Genomic DNA, 18,630 nt, shown 5'->3' with positions numbered 1-18,630 from the left:
ACAAAAGACACCAATCTATGGCTTATTAATGCTGTTCCCCCCTCCCCTTTTTAGTTATGGGTTATGACTAACAGGCAGCCTTATTGGTTGCCAGCAGTTTGGGCAACTCCATTCTGGCTTCCAACTCAACCAGTACTGCTGCTGGCTTTGTTTATCCTGCTCAGGAAAAAACTGTGTTGAGAGCTGCCAAGCTCTCCTCAAGCCATATAGCCATCAAAGGATTGGCTGATACAGCTCAAGAGCAGAACCACAAGTGACAAAAGGCACAGGTTGGACACTTGTCAGCTTCCCTCAAGTTTTGATGGGAAATGTAGGCAGCTTGGCGGAATGTTGGACAAGTGACAGTTGAAAAGTCCATTGGACAGCAGTCAGAGAGCGAAGCTGCGAGACCAGGATGCCTACATTTCCCATCAAAACTTGAGGGAAGCTGACAAGTGTCCAATCTGTGCCTTTTGTCACTTGTGGTTCTGCTCTCAGTACCAAGGAACTGCCCTCCTCATTCATCTCTCCCACACAGCCAATGATCAACTAGCCTGAGAAAACTTCCCTGGGGGTGGAGCCAGTGGAGGGTGGAGCTTAGGGAGGGGAGGATCTTCAGAGGGTTTTAATGCCATATAGAGTTCACCCTCCAAAGCTTCCATTTACTCCCAGAGAACTGCTTTTCTGGAGATCAGTTGTAATTCCAGATCTCGAGGCCCAACTTGCAGATTGTCAACGCTGAGTTCCACCCCATGTAAGATTCTTCCTGGAAGATTTAAAAAAAAAACTTTAAATGATCTTTAAATATTCCCCATTTAACTATTATGACTGTAAGCATGGCAAAATCCTTAAACTGACTGTGTGGGGATATAAAATGCTCTTTGGTGGGAGGGATATTATAGTGAAGAGGGAGAATCGCGCAAAACGGTCCTGTATTTATTTATAACTTTCGTATTCTGACTTCGCTCCTTGGACTCGAGGTGGTTCACAGCACAACATAAGGGAGCACAAATACGATACAAAATATCCAGTTGCATTCACATTTTGCAAAATTTCTCATTTTTAAAAATTATAAACCTTGAAAAAAGAGAGTGTAAAGAAACAAAAGTGGAGCAATATATAACCCTAAACACACAGACGCAGAATTATATCAAAATGTCAACCTTTTTTAGTCCATTGATCAATATCTCTTTCCATGTAATATTTAAATTTCATAAATTCATTGTCGGTGAGCCAGGTTCTTCTAACAGCATCTGTCTTTTTTTTAAAAAAAAAACCCTCTGAATCAAACACATTTTGTTATATCTCTGCCATTTTCCGAGTCTTAATGAGACATTCTCTAAACGTTTGGGTAGAGATCGGGCCGTGGCAATGCAAATCATGGTTGCGCTTTGCAACGTGGTTAGGATCGCTAACGTTACTTGTCATGTTACTTGCCCCAGCTATATTTTTAAGACAGACCCCTTAAGTGTGTTTCCAGCTTCCAAAACGAATGAAGTGGCTCTAAGTTTCACCTTATCAGTCTCAAAAACATTAAAAAGAACAAGTGAAAAGTCCACTATGGATATAACCCTTCTCTGGAAGAAGCCCCGAGGCCTTTGGTGCCTGCTGTCTCTCCCCACTTGCTGAACAAGTCCTGTGTTTATTGTCTCCTGGGAAACAGCCGAGCATGTGGCTGGCTGAACAGCATTTTTCGTGCCAATGGGAGCTGTTTGTCTGGAGCCTCAGAGGGGGAATGTTGCCTGCCACGGGCATCATTTCCAATGAAAGCAGGCGGGACCACCACGTACCCCCACCCGAGACCTCCGGCAATTGCTTTACTCCGTGAGTTCCCACCCCGAATGCACACTTCCTTGCTTCTTCTTTTCTGATTTAAAGAGGGTGGAGGCACTGGGTAAACAGGAAGGGATTTCACCCAATAAACATCCTCACAGATCTGTTAGTGGTGGGAGAATATGCAAAAATCCCTTTTTCCCCAGCCCTCTGCTTGGAAAAGATGGGGAAGAACTTTTCTGGTTCATCTAGTATTTTACAGAAAATGATGTTGTCTATTATAAAAAGGTAGGGAGGGATCTAATGGTAACCTCCATCTTTATGGAGCTCTGGCCATAATTAGAAAACTTACTATAGTTGGCACTGGTCCCTGTTTTTGTGAATACAGAAATGTGCACGTGAACATATTTCAGACCCTCTTGAATGTTGGCTGTGAGAAAGAGGGTTCTGGAAGCCGTACATGATGTTTACGCAAATAATAATAGTAGGCTTTTTGTCGAAATACAATGCTGTTTTTGAATTGAGTACACCCATGTTCAAGCAAGTTGTTTTTGCATATAAGGAAATATGAATCACTGTTCCTCAATTATAATATGAATTTATGGTGTCATGTCTCTAATACTGTGTACTGGTCGCCCCATCTCAGAAAGAATATTGGCGAGCTGGGAAAGGTACAGAAAAAGAGCACCCAAAATACGGATTAGCAAATTTTCTCTTTTGTTTCTTCTGACATTTGCTTATATTTTTTGTCAATAGTTTTGGTTGTCTGCCTTTTGCAGTTGGTTTTGTAATTTTGTGTGTGTGTTATATATATATTTTGCATACAGAATACACAATGAACAAAATTCTTTACCTGCATGGAAAATGGCCTTCGCATAGAAACCCTCTAAAAATTTCCCCTGGTCTTTGTGGTAAAAATCATAGAGACTAAGGGAGGCAGCCTAGAGTGTGACCCAGAACTGGGGGTCACATCCTCCCCAAATTCTGCCCTCCCCAGGCACCGCCTCACAATTCTCCTGGCATTTGCCAAGGCAGTTTTGGAAACCCTAATTATGTTCTAATTTGGGGGGAAATCTGCAGAGAAGAACTTTTGAAGAGAGCTATTGAAGGTTTTAACGTTTGTTCGCTGATTTATCTGGCTAGTGGATTTAGCTGGTGAATTGAATACTTTTCAGAATGGCTCGCTGGAATTTTTTGTGTCTCTTGATTTCCTCTGGTTTAGGGTCTTCTTAATCTGCCTTGGATCCCACCCTTCATTTTAATTTTATATGGATGAATACATAAGTGGGGGTAAGACAAGCATTAGATAAAGAAATTTTAACTGTTTTATCATTGTTGTTATTGATTTTTTTAAAAAACAGGCCTGCAAATGGGATAAACACGGTTGCTGGAGATGGAAAGGCCTTGAAGGTCACCATGGCAACTAGAGAGCAGGCCATGCATCTTTGTAAGGAAGGGGACCAACAACTAGCTGAGGAAGAGCTTTCACTAGCCACTGCTTTCTATATGGCTGCGTTCAGCTGCAGCGCCCCAGTAGCTGTAGAGAAGGTGGCATCTCTAGAGAAGGAGTCACAGGCAAAAGTGATTGCCATCTTGGAGACGTGGTGTCGAGGCGGGAGCCCTATTCCCAGAGTTCCGTGCAGCAGCCTAAACACTCCATCGCTCAATGTCGGGATTGCCGCAGTTTTCCTCTCGACCCTAAGCCCCAACAACATAGCTGCCTTCCTTTGCAAGATGGAAGCTTTGCTCAAGCTGGGCCGCTACGAGGAAGTGGCTGGCCGCTGTTGCTCTCTCCTTGACAGCCACGACTGCATCGAGCTGGTCCTTACCAAGGCTTTGGCTCTGGTGCTGTCGAAGACACACTTCCAAAATGGTGTCACGGATTACCTCCATGCCTTCGAGAAAGATCAGGATGAGACGGTAAAGTTTGTAAGCAGCAGGCAAAAGGGTCATTTGCAAAAGATAATCCAGGCGTTCTTGAATTTCCTCTCAGGTCAGGAAAATGGACACAGAAACCAGAGTCTAGAAAGCAGGCTGAGCAGCTGCTACGACTTCCTAGTCACCATAGCACCAGAGGATATCCATGTATGCCAAGTCCAGGCAGCCTATTTCTTTGAGAAACATAAATATAAGGAGTGCGTGTCCATCTACAGCAAAGCTTTAGAGGCACTGTCAGCCAGTGGTGCATTATGGGATGAAAAAGCTTCCAGTCTTCTCATGGATAGGGCTGTGTCTTACTTCTCTCTAGGTGGACGGGTACAGGAAATGATACAGGACTTGACAGAGGCTTTCAAAGTGAATGCCAGCCTGTCAAAGAGACGCTTTGACGAACTTTTTTCTGCTGGTGACACCGAGAGGATAGAAGAACATGCCAGAGCGTCCCTGGATGTGGAGTTTGCTGCTTACAGGGAAGCAGTGAGGATGCGGCCTGAAGTCCGAAGTGATGGTGGCAAGGAGTTGCTCTCCCCCGTCATCGGCACCCTTCGGTTGCTCATTGAGATCTCTCCGGGGGCTAGGCGTGAACTCAGAGTACGGCTAGCCGATTGCTATGTCTTGGAGGGCAATATCAAGAATGCCTTGGAGTTGTGTAACTGTCTTCTGGAATCTGAAAACGAGACATATTGCAACACTCTCTTTGCCCTGCGTGGATTTTGCTACCTCCACACACAGCGCTTTGATGAGTCTCTCCAGGACTTCCAGAAGATTATTGAACACAACTCCCCTCATCCCAGTAGCTGCGTGAAAGCTTTATGTGGCCGTGGCTTGATTCGGATTTTGAGTGGAAATCCTTACCTCGCCGCTCTAGACTATATCACTGCCTGTCGGCTTCGGTTTGAGGAGACTAGCTTTGTAGTCAAGTCCTATGTACCGTGGAACCAAAGAGGCTACCTTGTGAAGGTTCTCCAAGAAGAAGGACAGAAGATACTAGAGAAGAACGAAAACCCACGACGCAACTCGGCTTCCCAACGGGACAAATCTAAAGTGTTGAATGGATTCCTGACAAAAGAAGGGTGAGTATAACGGAATCTGGTGGAGCATGTGTGTGTCTCATGTGCCGTCTTGTCACTTTTGACTTATGGCAACCCTATGAATAAAAGACCTCCAAAATGTCCTATCATTAACAGCCTTGCACAGATATTACAAACTGGTGGATGTGGCTTCCCTTATTGAGACAAGCCATCTCATTTTAGGTCTTCCTCTTTTCCTACTGCCTTCCACTTTTCTCAGCATTATTGTCTTTTCCAGAGAGACTTGTCTTTTCATGATGCGACCAAAGTATGATAGCCCCAGTCTCATCATTTTAGCTTCTAGAGAGAATTCAGTCTTGACTTGATCTAGAATCTACTTATTTGTCTTTTTGGCTGTCCACGGTATCTGCAAAACTCCTCCAGCACCACATTTCAAATGAATCAATTTTCTTCCTGTCCACTTTCTTTACTGTCCAGCTTTCACCTCCATACATAGTAATGGGGAATACCATAGTTTGGATTCTCTTGATCTTGGTCGCCAATGAGATATCCTTATCCTCAAGGATCTTTTCAAGTTCCTTCATCGCTACTCACTTTAATTTTCACATTTTTATCTGTCATTTTTAACATCTGCTAATATACTTTTTTCATGACCTGAGTTTCCGAACTGCCCAAATATCCTTTTAGAACGGTAATATTTCTCTCCTCTGGACCTGCCCATTTTGTGTCTGGTTGCACACCTGGAAAAGCCTCAAGGCGGATAACCTTCTGAGAGACTTCTTTTCTTGCTTCTTCGCTCAGGGATGCTTCTGGGGCCCACCAGTTGGCTTCTCTCCTCTTAGAACTGGATGCTTCAGAGGAGGCATCTCAGATCTTGTGTGCCGATGCCCTATACCAGATGGATCGGGTGGAGGAATCTCACAAGATCCTCCTGGTAGCTCTTTCCAAAGCCACCCAGAGATCTGCCATCCTGGCCCGGCTGGCTGTGCTTCAATTGAAGAGAAGCTTTGTATACGACTGCAACCAGGTAAGGAAAAGGGTTGGAGCAAGGCCACATCTTGCATGCCTGAGTGAAACTTTCTCAAATGATGATATAATATATAATTCTCTTGTAGAACAATTGCTAAGGAAACTTAGAACAGCCAATATGATTAGTAATGCTGTCCGTTTGCATAAGCTTGTCAGTAGAGTTTGAGGATGCCCGCTCTAATTTATCTTCTTGCCTTTTGTGAACTTGCAGTTCTTTATTTTTGTACCGTTCTCTGTTTTGTGTGTGTGTGTGTGCATGTGATGTGCTATCAAGTTGCCTCCGACTTTATGGCAACATTGTGAATGAACGACCTCCAAAGTATCCTTTCATTGACAGCCTTGCTAAGATAAACTGAGGGCCGTGGCTTGCTTTATTGAGTCAATACCTTTTCAGTTACTTCACAGCAAATTTTTCCAGGCGTGTGGTCAGTGTAAAATAAAGCATGCAGACATTACAGGAAGGGTGGTCCAGGCAGTGCAAAAATAGGGTATGCAAATTATGGTTGTCAATCTACAAGTGAGACATGCGTGCTCATGCTAGGCTTGCCAAGCTCCAGGTGGCGTCTGGAGATCTCCTGGAATTATAACTGATCTCCAGACTACTGAGCTCAGTTCCCCTGGAGAAAATGGCAGCTTTAGAGGGTGAATTCTATGGTGATTTATTCCAATGACCGCCCTTCAGGATGACTTAACACCCATTCAGAGCAGTTTACAAAGTATGCCATTATTATCCCCACTGAGAACACCAACAAACCGGGGAACCACAATTCTAGAAATTACTAATGTATATTTTTCCAAAGTGCAAGGTGCAAAAGTGCTAAGTAAGTTTAACATGCATCATGAATACATTTACAAAATACAAAGTACTTTGTATTTTGTAAATGTATTCATGATGCATGTTAAACTTACTTAGCACTTTTGCACCTTGCACTTTGGAAAAATATACATTAGTAATTTCTAGAATTGTGGTTCCCCGGTTTGTTGGTGTTCTCAGTTTGGACTTGGGGCCGCCCTTTGTTTTCTTTTCAAATTATTATCCCCACAACAAATCACCCTGTGAGGTGGGTGGGGCTGAGAGAGCTCTGAGAGAGCTGTGACTGACCCAAGGTCACCCAGCTGGCTTCAAGTGGAGGAGTGGGGAATCAAACCCGGCTCTCCAGATTAGAGTCCTGCCGCTCTTAGCCACTACACCAAACTGGCTCTCAAACTGGCAAGGGATCCCCCACTCCCAGTATCCACCCCCACCACCTCTCAACTGTCCAGCAAGGGGAAAGGCATGGGGAACGGCCCCTGGAGCCCCACAGAATGCTCTCACGCTTTCCGGAGGACTTCCTTGTCTCACCAGGAATGGCATCTTTTCCCCCACCACCATGTTCCCGGTTTGAGCTCTGGGAGACATGGCAACTCTACCCCCGAGCCCTGCCTTCCCCAGGCTCCACCCTCAAAATATCCAGCAATGTCCCAACCCAGAGCAACCCGATCCCAAATGTGCAAAAGCACCCCTGGTTTTAGTTGCAAAACATTGGGAGAAATAAGAACCATTCACTACACTTTCTAGAATCTACCAAAAAAGCCAGAGCAAGATTCATGTGGCTGCAATGCCCATCCCAGCAGAGGGCCCTGCTCTGTTGCAAGCATCTATCCCATGACCACGCGTTAGATTTGGGGTGGCTGCTGGGAAGCTAATTCAGAACTGCCTACACGTCACCAGCAGAGGGCAGAGTTGCCTTTTCAATGTGTAACTTACGCAGCAGCAGCCTTTGGTCTGCACAACAGTTCAAAAGCTGCTTTTAGCACAGGAGCAGGATTGGAGTCCTTGAAGACTCCAATCCTTGAAGACCAACAAGATTTCTGATGAAGGGAGCTTTGACTCTCGAAAGGTCATACTCTGAAAATCTAGTTGGTCTTTAAGGTGCTACTGGACTCCAGTCTCGCTCTTCTACTGCAGACTACATACCTGAAAGTGCTTTTAGCACTGTGGCAGCTGTGGAAATTGACCGAGGGCAAGGCTGGAGGAATCACACAGTGAGGCAGGAAGTATACATTGGCCTTCCCTTCTCCTCTGATTCTCCCAACTAGTTTGTGCGATAGATTAGGCCAAGGGAGAGTGAATGAATCAAGGTCACCTTGAAAAATGCACAGCAGAGTGGGGAATTGAACCTGGGACATACGCATTCGCCCCAGTCTTGCATTCTAAATCCAACACCACACTTGCTCTTACAACACTGGAGTTATTTTTCCCAACCCGTTCTCTCTCTCTCTTCCAATAAAGCTCCTGAAAAAGATGATCCAGTCCGGAGACACCTGCTGCCTCCTGGCCATTGTGAAGATTTTAAAAGACGAGGACCGAGCATTGCTGCAAAGTCACTGCCACACCAGAGCCATGACAATCCTGAAGAACAAGCAAGGGGACGGATACATAAAAGAGGCTATCACTTACCTCTCCTTTGCCATCACCGCAGCTGGTAAGCACAAACCCTTCGCATCTTTAGCACAGATGTATGAAACCGATCTGTCTATTTCCATGGGCTTTCCTGATTTTCTGTGTGGTACATTTTTAACCTGCAGGTAACAATAATGATAAAGAGTCCATCCATCTTTTTCACTGAGATCCAAGGCGGATTACAACAGTGCGAGTGAAAATGTAATATCGTCAAGAGCTAGGACATTCACTGAGCAAAGTATAATAATGAACAACGTTTAGGACATTCAGTGAAAGAGAAACGATAGAGCTTGAAATGAAAGTTGTGGTTCACCCATTGATCCTCACAATTACCCTGTGAGGTTATGGAGGCTGAGACAATGTGACTGGCCCAATCAGATCACCTGACAAAACTGCGACCCAGAGTAGGGATTTGAATCAGAAGATCCTGGTCCAGCACTCGTACCATTTCACAACTCAGGTCCATTTTTTCTATCTGGCGCTATCAGAGTCACTCGGATCTTATTTTGGAAACCGCCAAAATCAACCAGATACACACCTGGAATTACTCCAAGTGCAGATGCTGTGGAGATGTTGCTGAGCCACTCGGTTGATTTCTGAAGGGATGGATATTTTGATGGTTTAAAATAATTTATAGGGGGCCAGATACATCAGTGGCAGCCATGTTTAACACTAAATGGAATGTATCAGCAATGCATCATTGGTTGTATCAGGATTCTTTCTGTGTGCTGCTTTACCAATGTACACTTCTATCATTGTCTTTATTTGCACCCCTCACCCTCCCTCGTTCCTTTATGTTCATGTAGATTTTGCTAAAACACTGAAAAAGGCAATCATGGTTGTATTGTGTGACGAGAGATGGGCACGAACCGGAAAAAAAACTGAACCATGTGGTTCGTGGTTCGTCAGATTTCACGAACCATGAACCATGAACTTTCACGAACCTGTCCCCCGGTTCACAAACTGGTTTGTTTGGTTTGTGAAAATGTCACATCCAGGTCAGAAAATCATCACTTCCAGGTCAGCAGAAGGTCACTTCTGGGTCAGCAGAAGGTCTGCAGGAAGTCCATCACCTCTTGCCTAGGAAACTGATTGAGCGGCACCAGGCTGTCTGCAGCGACGAACCAAAAAACGAACCAAATGAACCGGCCTAAAGTTCATGGTGGTTCGTCAGAAATGGGATCTGACGAACTGCTGGTTTGCAAACCACAAACCGACCTGGTTCGTCATGAATTTGATTCGTATTTTGGTTCGTACCCATCTCTAATTATGACTGCAGGTGGTGCCTTTTCAGTGTTCTGAAGCACATATGTACATCAATAAAATGACACCAAAGGAATCTTCTCAATACAACCAGTCATGCAATCACATAAAGATTTCTTTTTATTTAAGTGCACATATGCATCGATAATGTAGATGTGCAAGAATTCCGGCCACCTGAGCATGCCATGGTTTCAGAACGAGTTTCAGAATACAGGGGAGAATGAATCCACAGACCAATCAAGGAATGGAATGGAGGGAAATCTGCTCATCTTTCCATTCTTCTTTAAAACGCTGCTAACTTTATCCAGAGGTCTGTTTTATTCATTGCCTTCACTTGGCAATGAATATTCTGTATGAGCTTCTGTAATGGAACAAAGTGGATTTTGTTAAGCAAATGTTAAAAGGTTCCCATCAAATGGGTCTGCTAGAGGGTATGAGCACAACATCTGGGAAGGGAGGGGAAGGAGAGACATACCTCATTGGGCAAGTTACTGAGGCAAGAAGTCTTTCTAAAACAGAGTCATGGGAGAGTCAGTTGACAATTGCTTCCCGAGATGTTGGCGAGATGTTGGCGTTTCAGAAAAAGACAAGGGAGCAAGCATTGATTACAGTGCTCACTGAAGTGGTAAGCTTATGTCTGGGCTGTACCGTGACAGACTGAAGGCAGGGGCTCACGTGATGGAATGCTCCCCTGCAATCGAAACAAAAATTCCTCCACACAGAAAACTGATATTTTAGGAGAAGGAGCCTTCCTAAATGCTAGTTTTTTATGTATAAGGAAGAGAGGAGGGGTTGTGAATAAATATTCAGTCATGTGAACCTCACATCACCCCACACCAGTCTGAAGTGGTACAGCGGTAGAGGCCAGACGTGGATTATCCACCACAGCAGAACAACAAACCTAGAGTAATGTTGCCACTTATCTGCTTGTGGTGGGAATCCTCTCACCAATGCTTCCGTTTCCCCCACACTTGCCCACTAGATAGGTGGAGGAAAAATGGAGGGAAGTGACATCACTTGGCATTGCAATGTGACTTCTGAGTTTTACTGGGAAGTGACATCATGACACTCTAGGAATCCTGCAAAACTCTATGGTTGGGAAATTCCTTAAGTTCCATTAATTAAGACCAGGGCTTTTTTTCAGCAGGAACATGGTGGAACGGAGTTCCGGCACCTCTTAAAAATGGTCACATGGGCAGTGACCCCGCCCCCTGATCTCCAGACAGAGGGGAGTTTAGATTGCCCTCTGCACCATCGAGCGGCGCAGAGGGCAATCTAAACTCCCCTCTGTCTGGAGATCAGGGGCGGGGCCACCAGCCATGTGACCATTTTCACCCAGGGCAATTCAAACTTTAAAAAACTCCCCCCTTGTTCCAGCTGACCCAAAGTGATGTCATTGTGCGGTCTTGAGTTCCACAACCTCTTTTCGCAGAAAAAAAGTGCTGATTAAGACTATCCCTAGACACAGAGAAATGCAGAGGATGGAATATCTTGATCTGGGTCAGGTAGCAATTTTCCCCAGGCCACTTTGGCTAGGGATACTGATGGTGTTTTGCCACCTTCTGGGCATGTAGCAGGGGTCACTGGGGACACCCCCAGTGACCCCTGCTCCATGCTCAGAGGCGGGGAGGTAGTTGTGAATTTCCTGCATTGTGCAGGTGGTTGGACTAGATGACCCTCGAGATCCCTTCCAACCCTATGATTCTATAATTCTATGATTCTGTGACCTGATCCTTCAAGTAAATGAGATAAGCCTATCCATTATGAAGAAGCGGGCAAAGGATGATACGAAGATTTAGTTGTCAATAGATGTCTTCTGGGAATAGTAAACCTTTTTTGGTTCCACATGTGTATTTTTTCCTTGTCCTATTATGAAATAGTTGGCAATACTTTAAGGGGGCATTTCCTCCACTAGGTGGCAGTAAACACTCCAACATGCTTCCCATGTTGGTTTGCTTACACCGTACTCTGGATAGTGCAGTAAGAAAGTTAAAATAAAAGTTTTCACCAAAACATCAACTAGAAAATCGAGATAGCTTTGAATTATCCATCCCTGTTGCTTCAACCCCAACCACCCCCCAATTTGATTTAACTTTTCCCTTGTGTAAATTTAGCTCTTTTTTTTTCATGGTCTGTTTCCTCACATAGAATTTCCCCCATAAATTGTACACATTTTAGAATATTATTTGTATGTCAGAAAATCAGTATTATACATTACACATTAAAGGCTTATTATCATAAAAATTGCATTTAAGCATCTATACGTAACAGACACAAATACAGAGAACTAAAATTGAAATGCAGTGAAACAAAACAATTGATAAACAATACAAACTTTTTTTTAATGAATAGGAGGCATTAAGTCATTCCTAACTGGACCATGAAGCAAAATTATACATTTTGTTGAAATTTGTTTTGACTTTTGGGGGAAAGTTTTCTTATAAAAATTTTCAAGTGAGTTTCATTTATTTCTGGATTAAAGCCCCAAATAAACATAACAGAATGATATAATCTTCAGAATCAGACATGCCTAATCTAGGGCTGCTTCTAAAATGTCCAGATTTGGAATTCCAAATTGCCTGGTCTTATTCCTTGTATAATAATGCAACTTACATCGAGGTGGTTTTGAGGAGGGGCAGTGCTTTCTCAATGCGCACATATGCGTCAGCAAAAGTGATATGAAGGGACTGAAAGGTGATATAAAACATGTTTTCCAGAATATCAATCTGTGAACTCCTCATTATCAAACTGGATTTAAGGTGGAATGGGATAAAGTGGAGAGAGAAATTTTGGAACCAGAAAAGAATAGAATAGAAAGAATCACTTATCCTTAATTTAAGACTATTGAAGTCAATGCATTTTAGTGGCACACCTCTATGCTAGATGGTGGATGCTAGATTTGAGATCTTTATCCTGGACCATCTCTGTGCTCTGCTCCTAGGGTTGCCAGGTCCCTCAATTCTCCCAGCGGGAGACTGGGATGCTGGCTCCTACCTCATCAGGGCTTTTCTTGTTGTGCCCGCGCGTGCGTGAAGCGCATGTGTGCTCCCAGTGTGCATGATGACGTCACTTCAGGAGTGATGTCATCACACAGGGATGACGCATCGCGTGCGCTGGGGAGGGCAGAGAGAGTGGGCAGCTATCTCTGTCTCTCTCGCCACCACCACCGCCGCCACCACCGCGCCCCTTGTCCCTACCAATGCGGGCAACACAGGGGCAGTGGTGACAACGGCACGAGAGTGAGCTGTGGTGGCCACAGCCTGCTCTCTCTCTTGCCGCAGCAGCAGCTGCCCCTGTGCTGCCCGTGCCGGCAGGGACAAGGGGCACGGCAGCGGCAGCAGCGAGAGAGCAGGCTGTGGCCACCACAGCTCACTCTCTTGCCACTGCTGCCGTGCCCCTTTTCCCTGCCGGCGTGGGCAGCATAGGGGCAGCTGCTGCCGCGACAAGAGAGCAGGCCGTGGCGGCCACGGCCGCAGCAGTGAGAGTGGCATGCTCTTGCAACCACCACCTGCTTTCTCTCTGCCACCACCTGCTCTCGTGGCATGGGAGCGTGCCCCGCACCCAGGGCTGCACCATGCCACCCAGGGAAGGGGTGGCCCAGGGAGTGTGCCCCCCGCCAGCCAGGTAAGTGGCCGCAGGGAAAGGAGGGTGGGATCAGGAGATCCCTTGCCCCGAGCAGGGGGATGGGAACCCTATCTGCTCCATTGGTGTCACCTGGGATGATAATAAACCCAAGAATCCTGGAACGTACACATTTGAATGTGTAATATACTATAATCTTAAGGTTCCAGTCACTGAAGTTGCATCTAGAGTTAGACAAATTCGCACAGGATTTGAAAAGTGGAGTTATTTATTTATTTAGGCCTTTCTTATAGAAATTTCTAAAACAAACCAAATTAAACAATATTATTTAAACAAGCAAGATAACAAAAAAACCCATCCAAAAAGCTGATGATAAATAACATAAAATACATCTGAACAAGCACTAATTCCCTGTGCTGCCTGTAGTAGTCCCAGGCTGTAATCCTCGGACTACGAGCTAAGGACAAAGAGAACTATTAGAGAACTCTTGGGAAAACTCTTTTTTTTGTCTGAGAGTTGCCTATTTGTAATTCCCAGCCATCTGCACGAGCTGCCAACTATTCTCTGCCACCAACTGCTCCCAGCTTCTGCTGAAACTCGCCCTCCACCAAAACTTTTTCCAACCATTCATCAACATTCCGAAGCCAACTCTATTTACTTTGTGGCTTCTACTGAACCAGGTTGGCAGCAGCCGATTAGCCAGTCAGCCAATAAGTGAAGACAGGGAGGCAAGATGGAAGCTTGTCTTTCTTGCTATTTCCCCTCTTCCTCCCCTGATTGAGAAGAGGTCCTGTAGCACAGTGGTTGGTTGGGTTGGGGATCAGCAATCTGCTGGTTTGAATCCCACTACTACCATGAGCTCAGTAGGTGGCCTGGTGTGAGCCACTCCTCTCAGCCCAGCTCCCCAGCTGTATTGTGGGCAGGCCCAGTGTGTCCATGGAGGTGGTGCCGGCAGCTGAACTGTGAAGGAGGCGCCGTGCTGGCCCCTGATGCCCCCCCCCAACCAAGAAGCAGGCCACATCCCCGCTCACCTCTCCTCCCCTTCGCCACAAGTGACATCATCATGCAGGGCCGGAGCACACATGAATGCAAGGGGCAAGAGGCTCAAGTAGATATCTCACCTCAGGCGCCAGAAACCTTGGCATCGGCCCTGATTGTGGGGGTAATAATAGCACTGACTTTGTTCACCACTCTGAATTAGCCACTGTCTGGAAAAGTGGTCTATAAGCACAGATTATTGTTAACATTATGTGCAGTTCTGGCAGCCTGTAGGGGATTGAGGTGCATTCTGGGAAATGTAATAAGCTCCCTTGTGTGAAGATGCTGAAACAAGGTCTAAAGTATGAGCTAAAGAGAGAGAAGGCATAGGAGGCACACACACACAGGCTGTCTGTCCGCTTACCCACATCTATCTTTTTTTTTCTGGGTCCAGGAGTAGACAGGCAGCCAGAGTAGATATCTGGGGAAGAATATCCCATAACGTTGTTGAGGAAGCAGATAGGAAAACAATGCTGGCTAGATCAAAGCTCAAGTTAGGGGAAATTGTATTTCAAAATATAAGAATTGCTTTAAAATTGGGTAACTAGGTAATCTGGTACCCTGACCTGTATAGCCCAGATGAGCCTGATCTTGTCAGATCTCAGAAGCTAAGCAGGGTCGGCCTTGGTTAGTACGTACTGTACTTTCTCCTGCAATGCTCATCGCCGAGGGGGCATTGACTATATTCCCAGTTTATGCATAGAAAATGTGAAGCCGGTGTAGCCTATGTGAATTAAGAGTGGGACTGAGATCATGTCCCCAAATCCTTGTGCATCTCATAAGGGTTCCCTAGATGTGAAGGATTGCTCAGCATGGGACACTGGTGTAAAGAAGCTTCCTTGAAACAAGAAAGGTTGAAGACCACTGGTTCAGGGCACGGAATTTTGGAATCCATAGCCTATAGAGTGTTTTGCTTGGGCTCAAAACATCAGTTCCTCCTTATGATCAACCCTCTAGCGCCGAAAGCGAGAAGAGATTTGGATCTCGGTGCCAAGACTTCTCCTGCAAAACTTAAGTCCTCATTGTTCTGAGAAAGGCGTCCCCAGGCAAGACAAGATGTTCCATTGCCAGATACAAACATTTTAAAGCATTCAGCTGACATGGTTTACAACTTCATATGCTAGTGTCTCCAGATGTGTATGGCGGCTGACTGACCTCAGAAATGACGACAATCCAGAACAGAACAGATGGTAATAAAAAAAAAATTAAAATGTGACCGTTGGGTGTCCTAGAAGCCGCACAGTATTTTTGCCAGCGCTCTAGGATATCTTCAGCAATGTCTAAGTGAGGAGCTGTGGCTCAGTGCTTTGAATGAGAAGATCCCTCTGCAGCAGGGCTTTTTTTCAGCGGGAACACGGTGGAACGAAGTTCCGGAACCTCTTGAAAATGGTCACATGGCTGGTGGTCCCGCACCCTGATCTCCAGATAGAGGGGAGTTTAGACCGCCCTCCACACCGCTCCCCTCTGGAGATCAGGGGCGGGGCCACCAGCCATGTGACCATTTTCGCCAAGGGCGATTTAAACTTTTTAAAACTCCCCCCTTGTTCCAGCTGACCCAAAGTGACATCATTGGCTCTGGGAGCATGCATGCACTTTGCACACTCACATGTGGTACCAGGGGCACCACCTCCTGCCAAGAGTTGCCCCCTGTGCTGGCAACCCACTGAGTTCCACCACCTCTTTTCCCAGAAAAAAAGCCCTGCTCTGCAGTATTTCTTCTTGTAGGATCTCAAAAAGCAGATGTTAGGGAAGGCCTTTCTTTGCCTGAGCTACTGTGATCCAAAGTAGACAATCGTGATCTGGATGAACCCTTGGTTTTGAAGAAGGGCAGGCTAAAGATGGTCTCGAAAAATGAAGTGGAGGTTATACTTAAGTATTATCCATTCATGTGCTCTAGTACGGAGCTACACCCCTTCTCCACTGAGACCCTCTCTGGCTTCCAAGCTTCCTGACATACTTTACAGGCTGGGTATAGGTCTGTGGCTCAATATTACAGCCCCTATTTTGCACAGAAGGTCCCATGTGCTGTCTTTGGCATCTCCGTGTATCAGGTGTGGGGAAAGATTGAGCATTGCACGTCCATATTGAGCTATATGGGGCAAAAGGTCTGAATCGGTATGAGGCAGTTTCATGGATTTATATAAGCTCAAGAGCAAGCTGTGCCACGTATTCTCGCGCTGGTGCAAAATCATAATTTAGGAAGCTTATGAAATATTTCTCCTCTAAACTACTCCTTAGAACTTGAAAGAAGTATCTGGACTTGCTTCTGAACTGGTTCTGATGTGCTAGAAACTCTCCATGGTTATATTTGTTATTTCTAAAAACTTTAGAAAACACTGAGCACGCATGGTTTGTCACAACTTCCATTAACTGATCCCCACTCTCTCAATTGCCAATGGGGAAATAGTGTGTGATGTTTGTTTGATTGTACTTATGGGTATATCAAAGTTCTTTTGGTGTGTGATGCTTTACAGACACACAAGAGTACATGTCCACGTCAGCACAACAGCAGAACCTGGATGCATTAAAAAAAAAAATCTATGATCACATCAAGATTGCTTTTTTGCAGTGTTTAATGAATGCACACAAACACATCAAGGGGGATTCAAATGAACTGAAAGATGAAAGACACTACTCCAGTTCCAGAATCAATATTAGAAATGTTCCTAATCAGGCCAGAATTTTAAAAATGGAAAGTAGAATATATTAAAGAAATCTGCTTATCCCAGCTTAGTGCTCGCAATGACGGAGAGAGGGGGGCAGGGTGGAGGATGGAATTAGTTGTCAGTGCCAATTCCCACTCTGCCCTCAACAGATCGGTGCTATTATTCTATATTTAAACCTGGTTCTTCTGTCTTGTCCAGGGGGATTTGCTGTAGATTCCCTTCTGACTCGAGCCCGATGCTATGGGCACCTTGGCCAGAAGAAAACAGCCATATTTGATTTTAATGCCATTCTAAAAGAGGACCCTAGAAATGTGCAGGCACTGAGCGGAAGGGGATTCATTCATCTTGCCCTGAATCAGAAGAAGGTAACATCACATTTTTAATCTTGTAAAGGTCATCATGATCATGTACTTTCAATATATTGATACTAGCAATAACTATGACTGACAAAACTAGGTGCCCAGCCTGTAATAGTTGCAGAAAGAAGATTTAGAGCTTTTTAACCTGGAGAGCCCAGGTGAGCTTGGACCATTTCTACACGGCTTACCTTCCCTCGGAACGACCCGGAACATTGCACAAAAAATGTGGAAGATCGCGTTTTCTCACGTTGCACAAACCTTGCCTGAGAAAACGCGATCTTCCGCGTTTTATGCATGATGCTTCAGGTCGTTCCGAGGGAAGGTAAGCTGTGTGGAAACGGCCTTGATCTCATCAGATCTCGGAAGCTAAGCAGAGTTAGCCTTGATAAGTAATTGGATGGGAGACCTCCAATGAAGACCAGGTTTTCAGAGGCAGGCAATGGCAAACCACTTCAGGCTCTTGCCATGAAAACCCCACCAGGGGTTGCCATAAGTCAGCTATGACTCGAGGGCCCTCTCCATCACCAATGAATGTATTTATTTATTTTTGCATGTAGTGGTAAGAACATCTCTCCTTTTCATTGAGGAAATAATGTGAAATAGCTAGCAGGGCCTTCTGTGCTTTAAATGGCAAAGAGAATGTTTGTGATAATTTATTTTAAAGTAACAACAACAACAACAATATAGCTTGTAACCTTGTGAAATATCTATCTGGTGCTTTGAGTGGACAATGAAGAGTAAGTGCAAACATTCTCCTGATCATGCAATTCCAATGATTGGGAAACTGGAAAATATCCATGGGGAAAAACCGGAAGATTTTTCATACCCCTAATTATATGATTATCTAAAAGGATGTTCTTTAGTTTTAATCAGTCCTGGGGGCTGATTCTTTGAGGTTCCTTTCATGCAGAGAGGTTTGTAGTTCATTTAAACCAGTGATTCTTACAGAGGACAATAGAGCCCTCCACAGGACAATCTACAATTGATGGGCATTCGGAACTTTTTTATTATTATTATTATACATATACAAACAATTTTGGGATTGTCCAGTGTGATAAAATTGTCTATCATTAGTGATTTACAGAGCTGAATAATACAACAATTAGCATTATCATAATGTTCCTTAATGGTTAGGTGAGATATACTCATAATTACAATGTAAAATAACCAGAGTTTGTCATAGTTTGTAAAAGTTTCGATTTTGGCTGAAGATTATTTCTTTCTATATAAGTGAAAAAGGGGAACCATTTTTCGACAAAATTTGTATCCGCAGGGAAATGTTCGGCTTTATGTATGTCGTCGGTTACTTTGTCAAGAATAAAGTTATTCCATATTTTCCCCAACCAATTCTCAATTGTTGGTATGTGATTAGCCTTCCAGAACGTAGCTATGACGCTTTTTGCCGCAACAAGGAAGGATGCTATAAGCTCCCTTCTAATTTTGGGGATTGTCAATTCTTCCCATTGATCTAGAAAAATTAATTTGGGATCTAATGGGACTGTATAACCTGTTATCAGTTTGATTTCACT

General features: G+C 44.6%; 1 protein-coding gene across 1 annotated transcript in view; it reads left to right on the top strand.

Annotated features, from left to right (window-relative positions):
* Nucleotides 1-3,168: 3,168 nt before the first annotated feature.
* The window catches only part of TTC34 (tetratricopeptide repeat domain 34), a 30,097-nt gene continuing 14,635 nt past the window's right edge, over nucleotides 3,169-18,630 (top strand). Inside the window, exons 1-4 of the mRNA XM_055001778.1 lie at nucleotides 3,169-4,763; nucleotides 5,523-5,748; nucleotides 8,023-8,215; nucleotides 16,941-17,107. Coding sequence (XP_054857753.1) covers nucleotides 3,169-4,763; nucleotides 5,523-5,748; nucleotides 8,023-8,215; nucleotides 16,941-17,107 — 2,181 coding nt within the window. The remainder of the gene's footprint in view (nucleotides 4,764-5,522; nucleotides 5,749-8,022; nucleotides 8,216-16,940; nucleotides 17,108-18,630) is intronic.

This window comes from Eublepharis macularius, chromosome 17, assembly GCF_028583425.1.
Source record: "Eublepharis macularius isolate TG4126 chromosome 17, MPM_Emac_v1.0, whole genome shotgun sequence".
Lineage (NCBI taxonomy): Eukaryota > Metazoa > Chordata > Lepidosauria > Squamata > Eublepharidae > Eublepharis > Eublepharis macularius.
The sequence above is the reverse complement of the archived record's forward strand: the minus strand, read 5'-3'. Positions and strand labels throughout refer to the sequence as shown.